The sequence below is a fragment of the Natrix helvetica genome, assembly GCF_964273705.1.
Source record: "Natrix helvetica genome assembly, chromosome: 9".
NCBI lineage: Eukaryota > Metazoa > Chordata > Lepidosauria > Squamata > Natricidae > Natrix > Natrix helvetica.
In genome coordinates this window covers 15,505,177-15,532,343 of record NC_138560.1, presented here as the reverse complement: position 1 = coordinate 15,532,343, position 27,167 = coordinate 15,505,177, and the positions used below count along the sequence as shown (strand labels likewise).

Here is a 27,167-nt window from a genome sequence, read left to right as displayed (position 1 = left end):
GCCGATTCTGCAACCCAGGCGGGCATACCACTACTGATTTGGCTGAACCAGGCCGAACCAGAAGGTACCCACCTCTTCATCTGGTTCAGTTCCAAGCTGGGAGAAAGGCACTGGAGCAGTGGTGAAATTCAATTTTTTTTAACTAACGGTTCTGTGGGCGTGGCTTGGTGAGAGTGGCAGGGGAAGGATACTGCAAAATCCCCATTCCCTCCCCACTCCAGCAAAGGATACTGCAATAGGTGGTATTTGCCGGTTCTCCGAACTACTCAAAATTTCCACTACCGGTTCTCCAGAACCTGTCAGAACCTGCTGAATTTCACCCTTGTACTGGAGACAAAATGGAGGCAGGAGACTGATTGGAGGGTTTGAATGGAGAAGCAGAACCACCAAGCATATGGTTCTCTGGTGCAGCAGAACACACGCAGTTGAGAGAGGGGGGCATTTATACCCCCTTGAACTTCCTGTTCCTGCACAAGAACATGCATTCTATTGGCTGTTGTGGGGGTCATAGCTAGTTGTCCCAGGTTTGGTTGAAATCTGCTGGGTGGTACAATGTCCCCAGTGATTGTGCCTCGTGGTGAGCTCTGCAGCTAGATGGGTTAATCCTATTATGTCCTGGAGGGTCACCTCTTAATCCCATCACCCTGGAGCTGGAGGTCTTTTGTCTTGTAGATAGGCTGGCCCAGTCTTTCTTAATGGGCACCAAATATCTGCTGGGAGAAGGGAGCTGCTCTCTGTCTTGAAAACATGTCTCTTCTTTTATCATCCAGAGAAATACTGTATAATATTCTGTTTTTTAATATTTCTCAACATATTTCATTCTTCTAGGAGAGGAGTGGGTGCTAACTTTCTACACTCCTTCTACTTCTAGCCTAGGAGAAAGCCTTAGGGACTCTTAGCTGCATTCTCACACAGAGTTTGTCTCCTTGTTCCAGTACCTTGTCCTCCCACATTTGATGTAATTTCTTCCCAGGATCTGGCTGGGATACTGGCCAGAAGCAAACAAGAAAAAGAAAGAGTACATTACAGGCAGTGTAGCTTGCCATGAAATGTCTTCTCCACAGACATTAAAATGAAAATACCCTCTTGTTTTGGGATCTCAAGCCATGAATGCAATGGGAGTTTCTCTATTTCCTCTGAAGGGAGCACCTAAAAAATTATTCCAAAGAAAGGTGGGGATTTGATGGATTTATGATGGATTTATGAGTCATTTTCAAGAAATGCAACATCTAATTAGGTGTATTTTTGTCATTATTCTGGGGGGTCTTCCACATAGCATTTATTGACACCAATAAGCCAAATATGCCTCTATGAGAAGGATGAAGATGATTTCGGAATCATCTTCATTTCCAAATGCGTTTATAAGCTGCATAAGAATTTTTAGAAAAGGCAAGTGGGAAGACCCTACTGGATTGTGCGCCCCTGGCCAGGAGAAGACAAAATCAAGCTGGAGGGTTGATGGGACTCTGCAGTGCTGAAGAGAAGGAGAAAGAATTATTTCATTACTTTGCTTTCTTGCAAAATCAGGCGTCTCCAAACTTGGCAACGTTACGGTTTGTAGATTTCCAAAACGGAAGAATTCTGGGAGTTGAAGTTGACAAGTCTTAAAGTTGTCATGTTTGGAGACCTTCTGTGCTAAATCAATGTTTTGTACAAATGGATATCCAACTTCTTCTTAAAAACCTCCAGTGTTGTCGACCATCTCAGAATTGATCTGGTTCTCCTTTGAAAGTACAATCACATTATTATTTGCAGGAATGTTTTAAAAGGCTCATCAGCACAATTAAACAAAACTAAAAACAAAAAATGGCATAACTTGTAAGGTAGATGCCATGTAGATTTGTTTTTCACACGTTCCTTTTTTAAAAATATACACATATATATTTTATTAAAACTGTTAAAAAAAGAAGATAAAAGCTAACACAGAATAATGGGAAGGAAGCAGGGGTGGATTCCAGCATGTGGTCTGTGCATCCGCAGAAGCAAATAACAAGATGGCGGCACTTATGGCGCTGCCTGGTTCGGGGGTGTGGCAGGCCTGGGTCGCTGCCAGTTCGTGACCCAGGCCACCAAACCCCTACCAGTTTGCCCGAATCAGTAGGAACCCACCACTGGAAGGGAGGGAGGGTGGGAGGGAGGAAGAAAAAAGAAAAAGGAAAAGGAAAAGAAAAAAAAGAAAGAAAACAAAGAATGGAAAAAAAATAAATTCAAATATAAAAAAGTGGTCCCCAATATTCTTCACACTCGTTCTCTGTCCAATTATAGCAGTGGTTCTCAACCTGTGGGTCGGGACCCCTTTGGGGGTCGAACGACCCTTTCACAGGGGTCGCCTAAGACCATCGGAAAACACATATTTTCGATGGTCTTAGGAACCGAGACACCAATTTTATGGTTGGGGGTCACCACAACATGAGGAAGTGTATTAAAGGGTCGCGGCATTGGGAAGGTTGAGAACCACTGAATTATAGGATAGATATAGATTGCAGAAAGAAGAGCAACGTGATGTCACTTTAAAGAAAGAGGTCAAAAATATATTTGTATCTACTTTCTCACACATTCCTGTGAGGGGCCCCTATGGCTCTGCTGAATGCAGCTTTGTTCAATGTCACATAAGAAACTCTCGTCCTTAATAGAAGGCATGAGAATTGATTTGCCAGCAAAAGTGCAACATACAATTCAAAGCAAACAATGCCCTCCAATGGCTGAAACTATGATGAGACCCTAATATTTCTGTAACTCACAGTAACCTTCCACCAAGGCTTTGAAAAACCAAAGAGTCTGCTTGATGATAGAAAGAAATGTAGATGATTACAGTAGCTCCATACAAAATGAACCTTTTATTCATCTTTGGGTAATGTTTAGGACCCCAGCCATTATCACTAACTTTTTCTTTGTGGACACATTTTGCATATTTTATGACCTTACAGGTGACTGTCCTCAGATTTTAATATTATTGACACGTTGCAGGAAGATTTCAGATATACAATGCATGCAATACAGTGGGGGGGAAATTTCTGAGCAAGAAGAGCTCTGCAAGAAAAGAGTAGGAAAAACAATTCTAAATGGAAAAGTACTGTAGAAAGATTTTAATCTTGCTACAGGAAATGTTTGTACCGGTAAGCCTTTATTTCTGCCAAAAGAGATGCTACAAAGTGCTTAACCTTTTTCATAACCCTGTATGTGGTATTTCCATACTCATCATACGCCAATTTCAGTGGGAAATAAGAGAATCAAACAAATCCACCAGAGAGAGATAAGTTTATAAAAGCATCTTATGTTACATAGATACATAAATAGAATTTTTAAAGGTAGGAAGGCATTTCCCTTAGGAAAAAAAGAGTAAAAGGTACAAGATGATCGTGCATGCCTATATGTGTGTGTGTGTGTGTGTGTGTGTGTGTGTGTGTAGGTTTTTATGTTAATTGAATTTCTCTTTAAATATCCAATCCAGCTGGGATGCCTCTTCCTGCTTCCCTGTCAATGGTGAATAACTCACCTCTTCAAATTGTGCAATAATCTGTACTTTGGAAAGCATCACTCTGGGCAGCTAAAAAAAAAAAAGCATAGAAGGAAGAAAATGTCCTGTGAAAACCGACTGAGAAAGTCAGTCTCAGATCTGTGTCATTAAACAATTGTGCTTTTTTCAGACTGTGAGCCTTGGGAAAGGACAGGTGGATTAGCTTGACCAAAAACAGGCTTAATCTTTTCCAACCCAAACATGACTCGCGAGACAAACTCTTGTTTTGCTCCCGATCCCCTTCCTGCCTTCTTCACAGCACTTGAACGTCCCAAATCTGTGTCGGTCTCTCTTCGGAGGATTCCCACAGGACAGCGTGATCCCGGTCATAGGTTCTGCCTCCTGCAAGAAAGACGGAAAGGAAGGGTGAGTGGTGCGTGAGAAAGAAGCAATGAGAAGTTGTACATAAACAACAAGGCACAATGTGGGAGATCAATTTCTTCCAATATCAGTTTCCATTTCTTCCAATCTAGGTAGTCTTCCACTTACAAACAAAACTGAGCCCAACATTTCTGTTACTAAGCGAGTCATTTGTTAAGCTTTCAAGAAGAGATTGGACTGCCATTGGTCAGAAATGGTGTAGGGGCTCCTGCTTGGGTGGGGGGCTGGACTAGATGACCTACAAGATCCCTTCCAACTGTTAATCTGTGAAGTGAGTTTTGACCCCTTTTTGTGATCTTTCTTGCCACACTTGTTAAGGGAATCACTGCAGGTGTTAAGGTACTAACACGGTTGTTAAGTGAATCTGGCTTCCCCATGGATTTTACTTGCCAGAGGGTTGCAAAAGGGGATCCCATGACCACCGGGACTTTGTAACTGTCATAAATACGAACCAGTTGCCAAGTATAGAAATTTTGCTCATATAACCTTGGGGATGGGGCAAAGGTTGTAAGAGTGAAAAACAGTCCTTTTTTTCAGTGATGTTGTAACTTCTAACGGTCACTCAATGAACTGTTGTAAGTCAAGAACTCCCTGTATTTTTATTTAGCTTGCTTGACCTACCCAACCTGAACTTTGCGACAGGACCTGCTGCAGTGACAGGCACTATGGAGGGGGAAACTGACCTGGGCTTCCCCAGCAGCACGAAGCCGAGTCCTCGTCCCGATAAACTGAATTCCTCTCCAGCAAAGTCTTTCCTCTCCCACAGTCTTTCAAGATAGTTCACAATTACCGACCTTTATCAGGCTTGGGGAGTGGCCAGGCTGATATCTTTCAGACGCCACAATACTTGGCAAAAATGAAGGAATGAACTAATGGTCTCCTGCAAGCTCCACTCCCCTTTAGCTCCTCTTTTATTTCCTCTGGGAGGGGCCATTCACCGTCCACCTGTGGCCTTACTCCCAAGTCGACCCTTGTTCCTTAGCTGTTCCCTTCATCTGGCAACTCTGCTCATGTGCACACTGGGAACAAGCTCCAGCTGTTCATCTGCCTCACTGCTGTCTGATTCTGAAGGCAGCTGATAACTGGCATACGGCTCTGGCCCCCTCTCTGCCTCCGACACAGAGTCCTCATCAGAGCCTTCCCCAGACTCCAGGACTGGCCCATGTTACTCCCTAATCTCCCCATTGTGTGAATCTGCTGCCAGCTCTGGTGGCGGCCCACAACAAAAAGCATGAACCAATTTTGTTAGGATTTCACACAGGGTCGCTAATACCTCCCGAGAGGTACAACGAATCCCTAGATTCACTAGGATTATGGCATCTTGGTGTGTGACTTTGCTGAATCCCATGCTCCCATTAACGCTAGAGAAGGAGGAAAGCAGAAAGACACCGAGAGCAGCAACCCCCATTAACAGAATCAAGTCATTCGATTTCAATGATCATGAACATTCATTTTAAATTAAGTTCAGTGTATTTTGGGCCCTGGCTTTGCTGCTTTTTCCACCGATGTGGCTGCTGGCACATTGCTCAAAGAAGGAGAGCAGCTGACAGCTGAGCGGGAGTTGCTGAAGTGCTATCAGGAGGGTTTGCTGTGAGAAAATGCCTGTAAGGCATTTGAAAGACTTTGCAAATTAAAGACCCATCTTGTTCATATTACACGTTATTTATATATTACTACATCATGAGGAGATAATGCAGATCATGTGATATATTACTGCAATTAGCTATATTACATATTATGCTGTATATGAAATATTATTATGAAAATGCAGAGAAGCATTTTAAAATGCATGAGAACAATTACAGCATATTATGTAACACATTTATTTGCATTAACTACATATGCATTTTAAGCACAAGAACTATAATGTATTCCATTTCATATAGCATTTTAAAGACTCTTACAATATGAAATGTTATATTGCTGTATTAGCTGTTTGTGTAACTATATATGTTATCATGAGATAATGTCATAAATATTTTTAAATAGTTACATAATATGAAGTACTATATAATATATTACATATTTTCATAATGCATATAAGCAATTTAAACACTATCAACTATTAAATAGTGCTGTAATATATAATATATTATCATACATAACTATAAATTACAATGGAAATGCCTATGATAAACACATAATATCAAGCCCTACTGTATATTGTTGTAATATATATTATGAATGTATTTAAATTTAAATATTACTATGAAATAATACAAATAGGTATTTTAAATACATGCAATATCAAGTTTTACATTACTCCATTACAATATTTGCATATTTATATATTACGATAGTAATATGAGATAGCACACATACAGGAGGCAATTTAACATGCATTCACCATTATGTAATACAATAAATAGAAATTATTTTTAGGTCCTGGGAATGGAGGAAATTCTAATGAATGCAGACTGATCAGGCCATGCTTTGATATCTCCTGCCAGAATAAACTATATGCTACTAAAATTCTAATTCCTATGACCTTTAACTGGGCAAAATGGCGCACCATAGGACAAAACCTTTTGAACCAAAATACGTAAAAAAAATGAGCTAATTTACAGAATGTGTCCAAAATCTAGGACCTATGATTACCTTGGAGCTGAAATTTGGCAAATTTTATAAAATATTTTATGACATAAATATTATCATAAAGCAGTCTATAACATACCCTGTTTCCCTGAAAATAAGACCTCCCTGGATAATAAGCCCAATTGGGCTTTTCAAGCGCACGAGCTAAAATAAGCCCTTCCCGAAAATATTGCAACACAGCAGCAGCCATGAGGTGACCACACTCGCCACCTCCTGCACCTCAAAAATAATAAGACCTCCCCAAAAATAAGGCCAAGTGCTTATTTTGGGGATCAAAAGAAAATACGACCCTGTCTTATTTCCGGGGAAACACAGTAATACAAAATGTCATTAAACTTTTCCTGTGCTGATGTTTGACTGTGCTAAGGAGTTCAGCATGGGCTATTTTCAAGGCAGATACATCTCTGATTGTATCCCATGTTTTCCAGGGAAGGCAGTATATTAGCTCTGTCATTGTTGAAGACATTGAGGGATCTGGTAAGCAAATGCCTTTTTGAAGCAATGGCCCAATGTAGCACAGGTTGGCTGGTCTGCCCTAAATCCTGTTTTCTGAAACTGTTCTTTGAGGCTAAGTCAGAATTATCCCTCTCCATTCTCTTACCTTTTACATCGAGAACTTTATCTTCAAACATCTGGCTGCATATTTTCCCAGATGAATCAATTCTCCACGTCTGCCGAGGCATCCGACTCTCAGACCATAACACCACTTTGGTGCCCTTTGCAGCTGCACCAATCACCTGGAGACTCATATTGGGTGCAACCTGAAAACAGAAGGGGACGTCACGTAATGTAACAACCAGTTCTCCCAGAACCGAAAATGTGAGCGTGTGCGCACCTTCCGCGCGTGCGCACGGCTTCCAACACATGGCAATTATATATAGGACATGATAGCGCTGGAGTGGGCGGGCAAGGTCAACTGCTGCTCAGAACTACCAGTTTGCCCAAACTGGTTTGAACGGCAGCAGTCCACCTCTGCCTGAAAATCAAGAACAGTTTAAGCATTTTTACCAATTCTGGTAAAAAGCAATCATTATTAGTATTTTTTATCTTCATCATCAAGTAGCATTAAATTATGAGATCTTTCCTCAACCTGATCTGGTCTAGATACATTGGCGGGCAACCTCCATAGTCGCCAGGTATAACAGCTATTGGATTGGTTGGCTGAGACTAAAGGGATTATACGCCAACATACATTGAAGTTATTGGCTTGTGCAAGACTTTAATGGTAGAGGACTTCAATCAGAAGACTTTCAACTCAGGGATGATATGCCTCCGGTTGCTAATCATGATGGCCACTTATTAACTCCAGGATAAGAAGCAACTGAATTTGGGGGGCCAGAAATATCTGGTTAACCATTCCAGGAAACAAAGTTGGCTTTTGGACACTCCAATACGTCTTTTCTGACATTTCAATGGATGAATGGACAATCTTGCCAGTCTTTGGAGATAACAATGTGATCTAAGTGATGGCCCAAGAGCCACTACAAAAAAAATTAAAAAGTATAGAGAATTTCCATTCTGCTATAAGATAGCACAGGATCACGGGTCAGCAGTTTGGCAGATCGAATCTCACTGGCTCAAGGTTGACTCGGCCTTCCATCTTCCGAAGTCGGTAAAATGAGGAGCCAGTTGCTGACTCTGTAAACTGCTTAGAGAGGGCTGTAAAACACTATGAAGAGTCTAAAGCACTAAAAAGAGTCTATATAAGTGTAAGTGCTATTGCTATTACTATTTAGAAAAAAAAACAGAATCTTAAGCTTGGAGAAACTGAAGTAGTCAATATAGATGAGCAAGTTGAATTGTTTTATTCACTCCAGGAGTGGGGGAGGATTTGAGCAAGTGGGATGGAAATCTAATGACAAGATCAAATGGAGAAATGGTTGGAATTCTGAACTGGTACATTCCATTCTGTAACTTTAAGTTGCATGTCCCACCTCTAGGCTTTTTTCTACACTATTTACACTATCTACACTATATTACACTACACTATTGGGGGACAAGTTCCAGGACCTGGTGTAAATGTTTGGATATATCTAGAACTAGATTGATACATTCTTGGTGGCCTCAACCTCTATCTCTATCCAGATGGATGAAGGTCCTTACATGGTTCTTCATAAGCCCATCTTCATAGTACCAGATGCAGCTGTTCTGGTCACTGATCTCCGAAACCAGAACTCGTCCAGCTTTCATGTCTTCAACATCATCAGGCACAGACAGGAAGGACTTCAACTCTTGGTTTTTTATTCGGAAATAGACCCTTCTCTGCAAAAAGGGGAGGAGAGATGAAGGTAAAAAATGGCACACTGTGAATTAGTTTGAATTGTCTGTGCTTGTAAACAAGTCCTGCACTGTGGAAGGGCATCTCTGCAGTAGCGGTAACCAAGATTGGGAATGCTTACTTAGATGTTAAAGTTACAAGAACACAGAGCAACAAAAAACACAGGGAGAAAATTCTGGTTGTACAGAACTATATCAGTCATAGAATTGAAAGATAACCCAAAAGTCATCTAGCCTATTTAGTTTAGTTTAGTTTAGTTTAGTTTAGTTTAGTTTAGTTTATTGTTACTGCACATCGTACAACAAAATTAAATGCCATCTTCAATGTATATTATAACTACAAAAATTAAAAAAACAAACACATATCCTTCACATTCTATATAATTAAAATTGAAAACCCAATATTGCATTAATATTGTACTATACCGTAGAATTCAAAATAGTTACTACTCTGGGATAGAAGCTGTTTTTCAGCCTATTTGTCCTTGCTTTTATTATCCTGTACCGTCTGCCAAATGGTAATAGTTCAAAAAAAGGGCGCCCAGGATGAGATGGATCTTTAAGAACATTTTGAACTTTCTTAAGGCAGCGGGAGCTATAAAGCTTTTCCCAGGAGGGAAGAGGGCAACCAATGATCCTCTGGGCAATGACGTTAACCTTCTGGAGCACTGTCCTATCTGCCACTGTGCAATTGGCTAACCATACACAGGTACAGTAAGTTAGAATATTCTCTATGGTGCAGCAGTAGAAGGTCACCAGCAGTTTTTCACTCAGTTGTTGTTTCCTATCTCTTGGCCCCAAGAACAAAATGCACCATAGAGAAAACCATCCTTCTTCCTTTTCAGGAGAAGAGATACCACTGTTTCACAAATATTTATTTCCAAAAGAGCTTACACTGTTGAGATGTTGCTCCTAATGCAGACTTGCAATCCTTTCTTAGATGTAGAACCAATATGTATTGATTTCTTAGTTGTAACATACATAGACATCTCCTATCTATTTGCTTTATTTCCTTCTAGCATCCCTCCCCCTGCCCTAGTGCCAAAGAGTTGATTCTGGTTGGTCACGTTATTCATTCATTTCCTTTATGTTTACCCATCCACCCCCACGTGGTCAGAAAACTGTGAGGCTCACCTGCTTGATGGGATACAGGGAGCCGATATGTTGAACCCCACTGTAGGTCAGCCAGTTGGTGATCTCTGTGCATTCCAAAACCCACTGACGGCCTCGGAAGTCACTGTGTTCGCACAGTACCCAGCTGTGAATTGGAATCAGCATGAAACCAACCGTAAGAGGAGAAGCATTAACAAAAAGCCCATTGATCAGTCTCAGTTGACAAATATTTTTTGTCCAAAGAAGCCCAAGATACGTTAGTTGTACCAAGAGAAGTGAATATTTGTAGCTCAGGATTGAACTGTGAGGTCCTTGGTGGTCTCTGAGCTTGGTTGTTTTCTTGATTTTATTACCCAAATAAGTAATAGTGATTATTACCCAACTTTTCATTAACCAACTACGGAGATAATGGTGATTACTACATAACTCAACACCGATGATGTTACCTAATTAACAAGCAAGAAAACAAACAAGTTCAGAGAGCATCAAGAACCCCATACATTTATTCCTTACACAATCGGACTCAAGGAGAAATATGTATTGACTTGGGAAAAAAAATGATAATATTATAGCAACTGCCCTCAACTATTAAGATGTGCTGGCTTTCAAACCCTCCAGTCCTTCAGAGTCACTTTGATGTACTGGTTAAGGCACCAACTATAGTTCCTAAGGTAAAGGTTCCCCTTGCACATATGTGCTAGTCGTTCCCGACTCTAGGGAGCAGTGTTCATCTCCATTTCAAAGCCGAAGAGCCAGCACTGTCCAAAGATATCTCTTTGGTCATGTGGCCAACATGACTAAACGCACACAGAACGCTATTTCCTTCCCACTAAAGGTAGTTCTACTTGTATTTTTTACCTGCTTTCAAACTGCTAGGTTGGCAGAAACTGGGACAAGTAACGGGAGCGCACTCTGTTATGTGGCGCTAGGGATTTGAACCACCGAACTGCTGAATTTCTGATCGACAAGCTCAGCGTCTTAGCCACTGAGCCACCACGTCCCTTTTCTCTCAGCCCTAGGAGGAGGTAATGGCAGTCCACTTCCCAAAAAATACTTGCAAGAAAACTGCAGGGACCAATCCAGGCAGTTGCCGAGCGTCAAGGCTGACTTGAAGCCTAAACCCAGAATCCTTCATCATCACATGTGACAACCAAGCTTCATTGGCACATGTGACAACCAAGCTTGGGAAAAGCTTAGGACCAAAGCCAGAGCAACCAAGTAAGAACAAATGCATAAATTAGACATATATTAGAAGGATATGGATATAAAAAGCATTGCTCAATGGCAGGAGTGGCTGATAAACATACACATGGAGGAAACAGTTTGAATAAGAATGTATATACACTACTGAAAATGGATTCGAAAGTTCAGATAAACGTTTTGAGCCAACTTCATGAGAAGCTGGGCTGGACTTGGGGTCTGGAAGGAGACAAACAAACTCAATGCAAAGTGTAATGAGTCAACAGTCCATTCCCTTGTTTTTTTTTCCTTTACTTACATCCCACCCTTTACTCGGACAGAGAGAACATGATTATTGAACCCTTCGGCTTTCAGGCTGCGTACTTCACTATTCAACTCAATCTCTTTCCCTTCGAAACACTCCAATCCGTGCAGAAAAATGGAGGGCTCAGAGAAGAACTGTAAAAAAATAAAAACAGGAAGAGCAAAGAACGAGATGAAAACTAAGTGGGGGTTATCTGATCAAACATTAAAATGCGGGCAGCCCCTCAAGTATGCTGTGAAAGCTCTTGGGTGAGAGATTGGCAGGCCATTCTGAATTCAAATTCTGTGAGTTGTTGCTACTCCAGTTTAAAGAATTCCAAGAGAATGAGATTGATTTTGGAAAAGATGTCCATATGGATGATCACAACAGCAGGGGTGAAATGCTACCAGTTCGGTTTGCCTGAACCGGTAGTAAAAATGTTAAGAATGTAACACAACAGTTTGTTCAATTATCTGTATTCTATGCAAAGTTATAGCCAAATATAGCCAGCAACAAAACCCAGTTAATAGAAGCAATCATTCAATCTTGGTTTTACATTTTAACAGCTGCAGAACTAAAAAACTTGGTTCACTCCATGGGAAGCCATTGTAAGGCCGTTGTACATGCTAAAAGTTATCCAACTAAGCATTAACTGACATGGTGATAATTTTTGTATATCTCATTTTTTCTACGTGTTTCCCTTTTCTTCTTTAAAACTATTATTCTAATAGTAAATCTTTCATAAAAGTTATTGCATTACATTCTTGATTAAATTGTCTTTCCATTGATATATAATTTTATGGTACTACTCCAAAATAAAGTGGCGTTATTAGCCATCAAAGCTCAAAAATACACTTTTCCCAAAAGGTTTCCACAATTTTGTCCTCTGCTGTATACTTCCCAAAATTGGACAATCCAAAAGAGAAAGACTCTCTTGAATCAAACTTGACAATGTAGTTTTATGGCAGCAACTGAGTAACAAGAAATCCAGACAAAAGCTTAGAAAGAAGGTCATCGTGACTTACAATGGGGATCTTCTTCAGAGAGCAGATAGCTGTGGTGAAGGCACAACCCATGGAGCTCAGGGTCGGATACTCGCCTTCTGAGAGTATGTGCTGCTCACCGTCAAACTGGTGGCCATCATAAAGAATCCAGCTAAGGAGAGACAATTTGAATATGATGTATGTGACTTTAGAGGCAGTGATCAAAAGCTCATCAATGAAACAAATATGAGTTCATAGAAACCTGGTCTCGTTTTAAAATTTATCTTAACAGCATCTGAAGAGCAAAACAGAAACTACTGAAAAAACACACTCACCTGGGAATAATGGCTAGAAAGTTGGAAACTGAAAATGGAAATGTTGTTCTTAGAAAAAGATGATGCACTCTTTTTATAATAGAGTAGAGTAGAATAGAGTAGAATAGAGTAGAGTAGAGTAGAGTAGAATAGAATAGAATAGAATAGAATAGAATAGAATAGAATAGAATTCTTTATTGGCCAAGTGTGATTGGACACATAAGGAATTTGTCTTTGGTGCAGATGCTCTCAGTGTATATAAAGAAAAATAAAATGGAATACATTCATCAAGAATCATAAGATACAACACTTGTATCTTATGACAATCATAAGATAATCACAATCATAATCATAAGATACAATCAAAATTATAAGATACAAAATAATATAAACCAAAAGAAGGCACAGGGATTCCTCTTAGAGGCTCAAAAGAAAAATGTTGATTTCACACCCCCACCCCCACCCACTTTTTCTTGCTACAAGTATGTCATGGTAATTTTTTTTCCTCTGTTGTTCCCCCCCCCCCCCCCCCCCGTTGACATCAATGGCTCAGTTGACAGGACTGTCTGGGGAAACCCCAGAAAATGACTCAGAATTATATTTTAACTACTTTGGCATTGCTTCTTTATATGAAAAGGCATCAGCCCATTCAGTCATTTCACTCAATGAACTGTACTTTGGCTAGATTAGCTCCTTCCCTTTGAGAGCTGCTCCAATTCTCCCCTGTAGAAACCTCTGGTCCCTGCCTCCTTTTCCCTAAATGGAGGGGAACATTTCTTTGGGATCCAGAGCAGGAAATACTGGCAGAATGGCAAGAACAAAATGAGAATGAATGAGGGAGGCCCTGCTGGTGAGAGATCCTTACCTGCCTCCATTGACCCTACAGGAATGCGGGGTGAAGTTCTCTGGAAGAGTCGGTTGGTCCTCCTTAAAAGTCATGGAGTTCCCCGAGAAATCAGGCTCTGAGAAGAGTTGGATCTGGGGAGTCAAAAATATCTTGATGTGAACAAGAGGTAGACTGAAGTGGCTTGGAATAACTGTCTCACAGTCGTAATCATCTCATTTTAAAAATGATAGTTTTCAGAATTCCTTGCCCATGCTGACAGGGGAATTGGAGTGGTGCAGTAACCTAGAGGTAGAGCTCTCACCTCACAATCAGGAGGCTGTGAGTTTGATCCTAGGTAAAGGCAGATACTTCTCTCTCTGGGCACACTGAGAATATATCTGCTGAATATACAATACAATGCAATAGTAGAGTTGGAAGGGACCTTGAAGGTCTTCTAGTCCAACCCCCTGCCTAGGCAGGAATCCCTATACCGTTTCAGACAAATAGCTATCCAACGTCGTCTTAAAGACTTCCAGTGTTGGGGCTTTCACAATTTCTAGAGGCAAGCTGTTCCACTGATTAATTGTTCTAACTGTCAGGAAGTTTCTCCTCAGTTCTAAGTTGCTTCTCTCCTTGATTAGTTTCCACCCATTGCTTCTTGTTCTGTCCTCAGGTGCCTTGGAGAATAGTTTGACTCCCTCTTCTTTGTGGCAACCCCTGAGATATTGGAACACTGCTATCATGTCTCCCCTAGTCCTTCTTTCTCTTAAGCTAGACATACCCAGTTCCTGCAACCGTTCTTCATATGTTTTAGTCTCCAGTCCCCTAATCATCTTTGTTGCTCTTCTCTGCACTCTTTCTAGAGTCTCCACATCTTTTTTACATCGTGGCGACCAGAACTGAATGCAGTATTCCAAGTGTGGCCTTACCAAGGCATCATAAAGTGGTATTAACCCTTCACGTGATCTTGATTCTATCCCTCTGTTGATGCAACCTAGGACTGTGTTGGCTTTTTTGGCAGCTGCTGCACACTGCTGGCTCATATTTAAATGGTTGTCCACTAGGATTTAAATATGAGCCAGCAGTGTGCAGCAGCTGCCAAAAAAGCCAACACAGTTCTAGGCTGCATCAACAGAGGGATAGAATCAAGATCACGTGATATATCTCCACATTGGCAACAGGAAGGGCATCTGGCCATTAAAATACTCTGCTGGCTCCATTCAATTGCTCAGACTCCGTCCGGCAAGGGATTATGGGGTCGTTAATTGATGATGTTGCTGGCTGGGGGATTCAGGGGGTTGAAGCCCACCCATTTTAAAGTTGCCAAGGTTGAGAAACACTGGGGTAAATATTGCTGCAGGGAGCCATTCAAAGAATGATAACTGTTTTCATTGATGAATCTAATGTACTACTGTAACAATAGGATTGTCAGTTCTGCTTCTCTGAAAATACTACATCTATAAAATATAAATAACCTGATCATCCAATTACTATAGGAGAAGGCAACCTTTTTTTTAATCTGGGAGGGGAGTTATGCTGCATTTTTAATTTTTATTTAGCTCACTGTCTGCAAGGAACATAGGAATCGTGGCAATAATGCCACCAGAAGGAGCACGGTAAAGATTTGAAATTTCAGGAAAGCTATATTCAGGGTTTCCTGCCTAGGCAGGGGGTTGAACTAGAAGATCTCCAAGGTCCCTTCCAACTCTACTATTGTATTGTATTGTATTGTATTGTATTATATTAAATACAGCCTTTATTTATTATTGGGCTAGGAGAGGGAAGCAAAATAGGATCAGCAGCGCAGTTTAGTAAAGGCTCAAGAAGCCTCATGTAAAGCCATGATTTAATGGACCAAACCAACTCAAATGTGGTAATCTTGCTAGAATTGTGTAATGTGACATAAAAACTAGCTTAACGCCTTGCTTCTCAATGCCAACTGCTCACCTTAGAAACGAAGAACAGGCTGCGTTCCCCAACCTGTGAGGAAATAAAAGTGAATTATGATATACTATTTAGACCAGGTTAAAGAAACGTATTACTGATTGGATGATCTGGCTAGCACAAAATAGAAAAGAAGTGTAACCATGCTACAGAATTAAAATCTTACTCTTAGGTGAGTGAAATCTGAAATGGGAAAATGGCCAATGCATTGCAACCTCTTTTCAGTTTTGGACTTAAAAGTGTTCTCTGAAAAAAACATTGTGTTCAGCCAGATTTAACACACTGCTCATTGCTTAGTTGTTAATCTCTGAAGAAGAAGCGTGAGCATGCAAAGCAAAGCTTTGAGGCTTCTCCTTTTTTAATGGAATGGCGTTCTTACTTCAGGAAGACTAATATGCAGAAGGATCCAGAGAAAGTTTGTTGCTTGAAAATTTGGAGTGTGGGTTGGGTGACATCATATCTGAACTGGAGGAAAGTGAAGGCAGGCATCTGGACCCTTACCTGTAGGACAGGTTGCACGGAGGCGATCTGGCAACTGGTTGCTCCCCAGTCTTCACAGTTGCGATACACGCCTTTCTCCAAAATATATTGTTCTCCACTGAAATTCTTGCCTTCATAGGCTATCCACCTGGTCACAGCAAAGGAAATACAATTATCCCCATGTACTAGTCCCAAGACAGATTTTATTTTCCTGGGCTCCAAGATCAACACAGATGGGGACTGCAGCCAAGAAATTAGAAGATGCTTGCTCCTGGGGAAGAAAGCCATGGCAAATCTAGACAGCAAACTAAAAAGCAGAGACATCACCCTGCCAACAAAAGTGTGTTTAGTCAAGGCTTTGGTTTTCCCAGTGGCAATGGATGGCTGTGAAAGTTGGACCATGAGAAAGGCTGAACGCCGAAGAATGGAGACCTTTGAACTATGGTGCTGAAGAAGATTCTTGCGAGTCCCTTGGACTGCAAGGTGATCAAACCGGTCAGTCCTAGAGGAGATCAACCCTGGCTGCTTTTTAGAAGGCCAGATCCTGAAGAGGAAACTCAAATGCTTTGGCCACCTAATGAGAAGGAAGGGCTCCCTGGGAAAGAGGCTCATGCGGGGAACGGTTGAGGGCAAAAGAAGAAGGGGACAGCAGAGAAGGAGGTGGCTTGATGGAATCACTGAAGCAGTAGGCTTGAGTTTAAATTGACTCCAGAGGATGGTAGAGGACAGGAAGGCGTGGAGAAACGTTGTCCATGGGTCGCAATGGGTCGGACACGACTTTGCAACTAACAACAACAACTAGTCCCAAAATAGTGCTCTGGTGAGGTATCAGTTCTATCCCCTCTGTGATCCTTCAAAAACAGTTAAAGTTACAGATCTAAAAATATTAGTGCTCTAAGAGGCTCTTAGTCCCAGGAATGCTGAGATTACAGGATTTAGTATTGTAGTCAGCCTGGCCAAAATTGGGGCAGGAAGTTTGAAAGCTAGCATTGCTGGTTGAGAATTTAGAAAGTTAATATCCCAATGCAGGTAGTCCTTGGTTTAGTTCATTTAGTGATCGTTCGAAGTTGCAACGGAACTGAAAAAAAGTGACTTATGATCACGCCATTTACATTCAAATGCTTGACAAATGGTTCATATTTTTAATGTGTGCAGTGTCCTGGGGTCATGTCGCCATCTTTTGTGACCTTTTGACAAGCAAAGTCAACGGGAGAGTCAGATTCACTTAACAACCGTGCTACCAAGTTAACAACTGCAGGTATTCACTTAACATACGTGGCAAGAAAAGTCGTAAAATGGGACAGGACTCAACAAATTTCTCACGTAGCAGCATAAATTCTTTGCTCAATTGTGGCCATAAGTCGAGGTCTACCTGTACACCTGGACGATGCTTTGAGTAACGCTGGTGGAGCAATACGAGACAGAGCAATACGAGACAGAATATCAGAGTTGGAAGGGACCTTGGAGGTCTTCCAGTCCAACCCTGCTCAAGGAGGTGACCCTATAGAATTTCAGACAAGTAGCTCTCCAGTCGCTTCTTAAAAACGTCCCGTGATGGATCACCCACAACTTCTGAAGGCAAGAAGTTCCACTCATTAATTGTTCTCACTGTCAAGAAATGTCTCCTTATTTCTAAGTTTCTCTCCTTGGTAAACCAGTAACTAGTGTTCACTTAGCAACCATTTCACTTAACGACCTGACCGTTGGAACGGTACTTGATTGTTAAATGAGGTGTGGGTGTACTGCAGTGAATCAAAGAGGGCTCTGTATCATCCACTTTTGAACTTTGAAAGGTCGTCTTCCTTGCTCTCTACATTTCCTCTGCAAATACTCACACTCCATTCAGGACATGGATGGACTGTGTCATGATCCCATATCTGGCCAGCTCAACATCTGGCAGGGCCTCACTGAGCTCAACACTGGGGCCATCTTCAAAATCCATGGCTTCAAAAAGCACAATGGCTGGGTCCACAAAGTCCTGCCCAGGGATGAAAAAAAATATATATGAATGTATCATAAGGTAGCAATAGCATTTACCCCTATTCTTGATAGAATCATCTAGAATAGCCCTCTGAAACGTAAGTGACGCTAGGGTCATGTGATCACCTTTTGCAACCTTCTGGCAAGCAAAATCAATGGGGAAGTCAGATTCACTTAACCGTGTTACTACCCTGTTTCCCTAAAAATAAGACCTCCCTGGATAACAATCAGGCTTTTGAGCGCATGCGCTAAAATATGCCCTCCCCCTAAAAAATAAGCACTCCCCGAAAATATTTAAACGCATAGGCAGCCAGTCCCCGCCATTTCCTCTGGTTGCTTGCCGCGCAAATAACACGAGGTTAAGAGGCGAGGCTGGAGGGGTGGCCGGGGGGGGGGGGAGGGAGTGAGCAAATGGGCAGACTTACTGTCCGGATCAGCCTCAGTGACAACAGCTCTTCATTATAGCCAGCCCAATCCGTCCAGTCGCAGTACTCTCCTTCTTCCAATAGGTATTGATGGCCACGAAAACCTTCTTTCTCATAGCCCACCCAGCTGGAGATGACAATAGGCCAACAATAAAAGAGGGGAAAAGAGAGAAACTACTCTTGATTCCTGAATATAAAACTACTTTCTTCCTCTCGTGTCTGTGGAGATTCTCAATCACCCAGGTTGTGGTTTTCCCAAAGGTGCTTTTGCAAAAGGCAATTGGACTTTCTTAGTTTTTTGCCTTAAAAACATTTTGCTTCTCATTCAAGAAGGTTCTTCAGTTCTGACTGAATGGTGACTGACCATTAAAACAGAACTGAAGAAGCTTCTTGGATGAGAAGCCAAAAGTTTTCAAGGAAAAAACAAAACAAAAAGTCCAGTGGCCTTTTTGGAAAAGCACTTCTGGGACATTTCGTTCTCTCCTTTCCGAAATCAGCCTGTATAACAACAGACAATATGGTTCCTATGGTGGAAATATTCTTTTTGTATTGATCTTTTTCTTTTTTTAATTAATCTTTCTTTTTTTTAAAAAAAGTATGTGAGAGAGACAGAAAACAAACAAGTGGAAAAGAAGGGAATTTTCTGGTGGAGAAATAGTGGAACGTTTACTATTCAGCTCAGAAATTGAAAAAGGTCTCTAAAATCCTTTTCCGTGTCAAAAATAACAATGTATTTTTCTGGTTATTTCTCATGCAATGATATTCTGAGTGCTAATTGTACAACTTTGGTAATTTCTTTGTCCAGTTACTGACACAATATTTTTGCATCTTTTTTCTTTGATTTATTTATTTCATGGTTCTGGATGGATTCCCCAGTGATGTACAGGTGCATATTGTAATAAAAATATAATATGATGCAATGACAAGCAGTAATAAAACAAACAAAACAAACAAAAAAATCAGCAAAAAAAACACTTTTTAAAGTGCAGGATGGCTCGCCTTTGCCTAGCTCAGGGGTCGGCAACCTTAAGCACGCAAAGAGCCAGAAAAGTCCTAACCGGAAGCCCCCCTTTCAATTCTGAAGTCGACCGGAAGTCCGGTTCCCCCACCATAGAGTCTCACTCCTAGGGTGGCATCCTTTTTTCCTCTGCCAACTGAAGGTCCGGTTCCCCCACCATAGAGTCTCCTCCTAGCGCAGCATCCTTTTTCCTGTACCTGTCCTAATTGAAAATCCTATCAATTGTGGAGCCGACTGGTGACAGGGAGCCGCAGCAGAGGGATTAAAGAGCCACATGCGGCTCACAGGTTGCCGATCACTGGCCTAGATAAAGAACTATGTGCTTTTTTGGAAGAAACCAATGTTTTTGCTCCCCCGAACTGCTATAGGAGAAGGAATATAATACAAAAGGGGGAAAACATGCCATCCAAAATTGCTCACCAGCCTCCCAAGATTTTCAGAGAACCAGCAGTGGACATCATGGAAACCTGGTTGTTTTCTGGGTTCCTTAAGTTGTAAATATCTCGGTTGACTTCCCAGCTATGGCCCTGAAAATGTGGCCTCTCAAAAATTAGAGCCTGGGAAGAAAATGATGGAGAATGAGATGAGCATTTGCTTGGCTTATAAATTTTTAATGCTGATTTTAAGAGTGAAACAAACATTGGGATGGAGGAATGAATAAATGCTGAGATTCCCAGGGAGCTGAACCACAATTACGGATAGTCCTCCAGTGACTTATGACTGTTTTTCACACTTGTGACACCCCACCCCACCTCCATTGCAACATCCCCACAGTCATGTAATAAAAATAAAAAGGCATGCATTTATGACACTTGCACTGTTCTGGGGTCATGTGATCATGAATTATAACCTTTCCAGACAGCTTCCAACAATTAACGTCAATGAAGGGAGCAAGATTCGCTTAACAATTGCAGTAATTGGCTTAACAAATGTGGCAGCGAGGTGATGCAATAGAGCACAACTCACTTAACTGTTGCCTTGCTTAGCAACATACATTTTGGCTTCCATAGCTCATCTGTTATGGTTCTTGTGTGGCCTCCCCCTCAAGGTTGACACATATGCAAGGATAAAGTATGGGGGCGGTGCTCATCTCTGTTTCAAAGCCAAAGAGCCAGCACTGTCCGAAGATGTCTCCGGGGTCACGTGGCCGGCATGACTAAACCCCGAAGGCACACGGAATGCTGTTACCTTCCCACCAAAGGTGGCCTCTATTTTTCTACTTGCATTATTACATGCTTTCGAACTAGGTTGGCAGAAGCTGGGACGAGTAACGGGAGCTCACTCCGTTACACAGCGCTGGGGATTCGAACCGCCGAACTGCCGACCTTTCTGATCGAGAAGCTCAGCATCTTAGCCCCTGAGCCACCGTGATGTGTGTGTGTGTGTGTGTGTGTGTGTGTGTATTTTCTTCCAGATATATACAGTACACATATGGAAGAAAATACATACACACACATAAATGTGTGTTCTGACTTTAAACAATTCAGTGTTGCAACAAACTCAGATTCTTTGGCTCTACTTTTTGCAAGGATGTATGTCTCTCCAACGATCAGACTTGGCGCTGATGATCCCATTACCTTGGGCTCTGCAGGGGTTTCAACCACTGGGGAACCCTGAAAAGAGAATAAACAAAAGAGAACATTCTATAAATGGATCTATCGATTATGGTTTCCTTTTCAGCTCATCATTATCTGGATTCTTGAGACATTTTTCTGGCACCACCTTTGCATATGAATTCTTCCTGACAATAGATTATCATCCATCAAAATTGCCTAATCTTGAGGAGAGATTGAAGGAAAACAAGGTCCAGGCAGAAGAAGAACATCATGGCTTCAAAACCTAAGGGACTGGTTTGGACAAAACTCAGTAGCACTTTTTCATGTGGCTCTTGACAAAAATAAGATCGCCAACATGATCGCCAATGTCCAATGATGGATATGGCACAAGAAGAAGAAGGAGTCACCTTACTGATTTCTGAATCAATCAGAAGGGAAGGAGGTTACTGAGTTAGCCGAAACTGCATTTGCACCACAACATGGGACTGCCAGTGGCTTCAGGGCACTAAAATTTTGGCCAAAGTACAACTCCCTAAAAATAAAGAACATAAAGGGAGATATTCCTAGAACAGCCCAATCAGGACTGAATGTACTTATGGGTGTGTAGAAAAGATAGAAAATTAAGAAAGGGAGTGGAATGAAGAAGAGCGAACTTGCATTCCAGTGTAACTTCAGGTTATGCATCTCACTTGCTTGAATAAACTAAGTAAGCAATGATTAAGTAAATGAAGAAATGTACAAATATGTATGCATTAATTTGTATGAGGCATTACACTTTTCTTAAACAAATTAAAGTCGTGTGTGCTTAAAGAAACAAAACTGTCATTCAGCTGACTTGCACAAGTAAAATACCGGTTGAATACATTTGGTGAACGTGGCACAATTTTTTTAAAAAAAATATTGCTGTACCTGTAGTATTTAAATCTACCCTCTTAGGCTAAGAAACAAATAGACAATCTGCAAAATAAATTTTGTTGTCTACGTGTTTAACACGTTCAGGATTTCCATACATGGAATTTGTGTTGCTCGGGGATGAGTCCCATATCGATGGGATCCTCAAGGATTACTAGTTTCTCAACTAACTCACCATAAGAAAGGCTGAGTGCCAGAAATGGAGGCCTTTGAACTATGTTGCTGGAGAAAAATCCTCGGAGTCCCTTGGACTGCAAGGTGATCAAACCGGTCAGTCCTAGAGGAGATCAACCCTGACTGCTCTTTAGAAGGCCAGATCCTGAAGATGAAACTCAAATACTTTGGCCACCTAATGAGAAGGAAGGACTCACTGGAGAAAAGCCTATTGCTGGGAAAGATTGAGGACAAAAGAAGAAAGGAATATGGTGGCTGGATGGAGTCATCGAAGCAGTCGGTGTGAGCTTAAATGGACTCCAGAGAATGGTAGAGGACAGGAAGGCCTGGAGGAACATTGTCCATGGGGTCGTTATGAGGTGGATACAACTTCGCAATTAACAGCAACAACAGCTAACTCACGTGATTTATTTCTGCCTCACCTGCAATTGGTCTCAAATTGCAATTCAATTCCCTTTTTAAGACTATGAAGCTTTACAGCAGTGTCTCCCAACCCTCGCCATTTTAAGATGTATGGACTTCTTGGAGTTGAAGTCCATACACCTTTATATGGCTAAGGTTGAGAAACACTGCTCTAAAGCAAAGTTTTCCAACCTTGGCAATTTTAAGATGTGTGGATCTCAACCCCAAAAATTCTCCTGTAAACAAAAATGCAAATGTAAGTCTAAAGTGCAAGCAAATAAACAAATAAAGTCACTGTAGTAGATTTCTCTGGGTCTGAGAACATCTCCAAGACATGACAACTGATGACCAGATGACCTTGCCTCTTGAGATCTTAGTCCATCCATTAAGGAATCAGTAAAAAAGGAAGAAACAACCAATTGAGACCTTGCCTTAATGAATTGGAACATCAGGGGTAGAATGTACATGTGTATTTGGTTTCCAAGAATCTGTAGTGCCTTTTCCTGACTTGAAACAGGAAGGAAGCAAGGAAGAAAGCAAGCAAACAAGCTTTGGTGGCACAGTGGTTAGAATGCAGTATTGTAAGCAAAGTCTGCCCACAGCCTAGAGTTCAATCCTGATCAGCTCAAGATTGACTCAGCCTTCCATCCTTCCGAGGTCAGTAAACTAAGGACCCAGATTGTTGGGGGCAAGAGGCTGACTCTGTAAACCACCCAGAAACTGCTGTAAAGCACCACGGGGCAATATATAAGCTAAATATTATTCATATTGATATTTTTCCAGGGGATACTCACTAGTTTAATTGGATGCATGGAGCAAATGGAGGGATCCTTTGCACCCCAGGCTTGCAAATTGGGATATCCACCAGGTTCTAAGACATATGGGTCATCATCAAAGAACGGTTTTGAATAAACAAGCCACCTATGGAATAGAGAGATCTATAAAAGAACTGGCAAAACAAATAATGATAACATATCTACTGAATGGAACTGTAATCCCAAGATATATTCTGGAAGGAGACAGTATGTTTGATCAATGCTTTAAGCCAACTAGCCCAATTTGTGTTTTCCAGACTAATCTGTGAATTAGATGAAAATGACTGGTTGGTTTTCACTTATTTTCAAATTTTACAATCTACCCCAGCTCACGAAATAAGTAAAATATTTATAAAATGCACAGTTGAGAGCAGCATAACTCTGGAACGCCTCAAGCAATTTCAGCCAAATTTGGTATACAGATGACTTTTTCTCTTGAAAAAAATACTGTGGGGATAAGACATCCCTAACACCCCTCGGGGTGTGTTCTGTTAAGATACAGCCTGTTGTGCCTTAAAATGGCTTCTACTGTACTGCTGTAAAATGGCTTCTACAGTACAGCACAGGGGAGTTGCCATGGTAACATTCACAATACTCCACAAGGGGGCTCCCTCTGGTAAGGGGGAAAATCCAACATTAGAAAATACGTCCGGTCCGGACATTTTCCCCCTATAAATAAATACCAGGGCAACGCCAGGTTAACAACTAGTTTTGTATAAAAAATTCAACAATGCACTGGATTTTCCATGCAAGTTCAGAAATGGTCTGCAGAGCTTGCCCTTAAATCCTTCAAATAAGTAAACACTTGAATTTCCAAATGGATGTAAGAACCAGTCACGAGAAGCTGCAGACAAAGCATCAGGGCCACTTTTCCACCCGTCCTGGAACCTGTCTATCTGCCTTGCAATCAGAGAATGCAGGGCTCTACCATTGTATAAGAAGCTTATCAAGAGCAGCCCAAAATATCAGAATCTTGAAATCATTAGGTCAGAGTCAGGTTCTACTTCTTTTGAAATCAACAGGGCAGCGGTGGGATTCAAATATTTTTACTATTGGTTTTGTGGGCGTGGCTTGGTGGGCATGGCATGGCGGAAGTGACGGGGAAGGATACTGTAAAATCTCTATTCACTCATGATCAGCTGGGACTCAGGAGGCAGAGAATAGATGGGGGCGGGGCCAGTCAGAGATGGTATTTACCGGTTCTCTGAACTATTCAAAATTTCTGCTACCGGTTCTCCAGAACTGGTCAGAACCTGCTGAATTGTACCTCTGGAAATAGGGGCTCTGTAAAAGTACTGCTCTCTCCTTGCACATCTTGTTCATTTCCATAAAATTTGGCAATCGGATCCCAGGTGACTGAGTGGAAATGAATTCCCAGATGAACAGACCATGTTCAGCTCTTAAATGGTTTGTCTGGACTGGCATTAGTCATCATTTTCCTCCAGCAGTTGTTGTGGTCACGCAGTACCCCAACAGGACCCATCATTGACATTGGCAGTGGGATCGGTTAGCCATCCACTTTGTAAATTAGCTACACATCAAGGTTCTGCTGTGTGGAACAGTTGCTTGTAACCCGGGGTGTCAAACTCAAGGCCTGGGAGATGGAGACAGCCTGCGAGGTCTTAGATCTGGCCCACAGGGCCACCCTGGAAACAGTGAAGGACCGATCCGCAGTGCCTCTTCCAGTGAAAACAGAGCTCGGGAAGGCTGTGTGCACCCTCCTGAGCTCTTTCACTGGAAGAAGGTTGCAGGAGGCTGTCGTAGCAGAAAACGGAGTTTGGGAGCCTGTTTTCGCTGGCACAGCTCTCGGCCCACCACAGGCACCCCCAACACAAGTGATGTCGAGCTGGCCATGCCCACCAAGCCCTCCCGAGGACAAATACAACTTTGATGCAACCCTCATTGAAATTGATTTTGACACCCCTATCGTAACCAGTAAGCTTTCCATTAGAGAAGGAGTTAATGGCCACTCTTTCTATTTTAGTCTCTAAAAAAGAAGCTAAGCCCTTTAGCTCAAGGTCACCTCTTACAAGGTGGGTACCCAAAACAGAAGAGAGAGAAAAGTGCCTTACAGGCCAGAGTGTACAATGATAGATGCTGCCTTCAAGGGTTGGCCACATGTCCGTAAATCTTCTGCAGAATCGGTGAACCTCTGTTTTCTCCCTTCGCCATTTTCCTCTGCAAAAAAAGTGATCTCAGGGAGTCTGAAATCCTGCAAAGAAGTTTGGCTTGTTAATGGAGGAAGAGTTGATTTCCATAATCATTACTTCCTAGCATTCAATAATGGTTACATATAGGGGTGGGTTCCTGCCGGCATTGCTGCTGGTTTGATGTGTGCGCACTCTGCGTATGTGCGCAGTTGTTTGTAAATAGGTCTGTGCATGCGCAGAAGATTAAAAATGCCACGGCAACCGGGGATTGGTTCGTGGGCGTGGCGAGCCTGCCGTCCCTATCGGTTCAGCAGCCCAGTCGCAATTTCCACTACCGGTTCATTTGAAGCGGTGCGAACCAGTAGCAACCCACCTCTGGTTACATATTTCAACAGCAGATCAAACTTTTGCTTTTCTGAAAATAATTTTCAAGAGGAGCCTAACTGATCAAGGAGGACATGATGCATCAACCAATCCATTCAAAATACGCTCAAGTGCTTTGCATTGGAAAATTGAAGCTTCAGTCACTTAGGATTATAATTTGGTTGTTTTATGTTCATACCAATCTTCCACCCAAAAGAGGCAATACCATAATGGGATGGAAATATTGGTGCTCCTGTTGGCACTTTTGGCTACCAATGTCCTCCTCATCCACCACAGATGGTGAGTCACCTGCTTTTCATCCTATGCAAAGGTGATTTCTCCACTCTGCAACTTCTGAACCACATAGGTTGTATCTCTTGCTTTTCACTGCCTTCAGTTGCTCGCCCTGCTTTGAAGAATGAGGCTCAGTTGCAAATCATGGCAACTCCAGGAAGGCTTGAGAAAATCTACTTTTTCAAGTTTCAGACAGGAGACAATTTTGTTCCAGCAAAAGGCAGCTGTTCTGACCCAGCTTCCCAAACGCGATAAACCCTCTGAAGTGAACTCAAAGATTCCTTTATTAGGAGCCCCAGCAAAAAGTTTCTCTCTCACCGCAGGCTAACAAGTATGCCTAGCAGGGAGATGAATAGTTGTCTGCCACATCTATTCATCTCCACCCCCTGTCTTTTATCCCCAGAGCTAGGGTGGGGCTTTGCTAGCAGCGGTGGCTCTTCCTTCCCAAGAATCAGCCCATGGATTTCCACTGCCCTCCTCTCCTCTGCCTTCTGCACATCTGCGCATCAGGCACTAGACCTAGCTGTTCCTCCTCTTCCTCATCATCCACCTCCAGACCTGGGGGCTGTTGACTCTCCATCTGAGGGCTGATGGATGGCCCAGGCTCTGCCTCAGTCTCCCTCTCTCTCTGACAGCTCCATTCCCTCTTCCCCCTTGGAGCTCTCGGGTTGCCTTGATGACTCCCAGGCCTCCTCCTCCTCCTCTGATTCGACTGCTGGAGGGGTTGGCCGGCCACAAGATCAGCTTTCTAGTCCCACTGTTCCAACATCAACATTCACTTGCATTCACCAACTCCCTAAAAAGAGAAAGACTCTTGAATGGAACTCAGTCCCTTTTACCTGCACAACCCGTTTGAGAGAACCAATACGGAATGGGGCATTCTCTCTCTCCGACTCTTCCTTGCAGTAGATTCTCCAAGGGTTACTGATTTCCACATTCCCTTCGGCCAGCACACACTTCCTCCCATGGAATCGGGGCTTTTCATACATCAACCATCTGGAGAGAACCCGAAAGGAACATCATTTGTTAGGCTCCATTATTAGAGCCAAGTCTTGAATTCTAGAGCTGGATTGGCTGGTGTGTGATATTGACAGAGTTACTTGGGTACCCACCCATATTCCTCATGCTCCTTAAAAGGCAAATGCCTTTCCTCTGTACTGAACAA

At 42.1% G+C, this 27,167-nt stretch overlaps 1 protein-coding gene across 1 annotated transcript in view; it reads right to left on the bottom strand.

The window, feature by feature from the left end:
- Window positions 1-3,243: 3,243 nt before the first annotated feature.
- CRYBG2 (crystallin beta-gamma domain containing 2) overlaps window positions 3,244-27,167 on the bottom strand; it is an 88,484-nt gene continuing 64,560 nt past the window's right edge. Inside the window, exons 7-22 of the mRNA XM_081961912.1 lie at window positions 26,842-26,998; window positions 25,268-25,407; window positions 23,175-23,301; window positions 20,914-20,949; window positions 19,757-19,893; window positions 18,319-18,445; window positions 17,749-17,891; window positions 15,935-16,061; window positions 15,437-15,469; window positions 13,529-13,641; window positions 12,392-12,521; window positions 11,382-11,521; window positions 9,905-10,028; window positions 8,597-8,755; window positions 7,095-7,254; window positions 3,244-3,859 (exon numbers count right to left, since the gene is read on the bottom strand). Of these exons, the coding sequence (XP_081818038.1) occupies window positions 3,771-3,859; window positions 7,095-7,254; window positions 8,597-8,755; window positions 9,905-10,028; window positions 11,382-11,521; window positions 12,392-12,521; window positions 13,529-13,641; window positions 15,437-15,469; window positions 15,935-16,061; window positions 17,749-17,891; window positions 18,319-18,445; window positions 19,757-19,893; window positions 20,914-20,949; window positions 23,175-23,301; window positions 25,268-25,407; window positions 26,842-26,998 (1,942 nt within the window). The 3' untranslated portion in view covers window positions 3,244-3,770. The remainder of the gene's footprint in view (window positions 3,860-7,094; window positions 7,255-8,596; window positions 8,756-9,904; window positions 10,029-11,381; window positions 11,522-12,391; window positions 12,522-13,528; window positions 13,642-15,436; window positions 15,470-15,934; window positions 16,062-17,748; window positions 17,892-18,318; window positions 18,446-19,756; window positions 19,894-20,913; window positions 20,950-23,174; window positions 23,302-25,267; window positions 25,408-26,841; window positions 26,999-27,167) is intronic.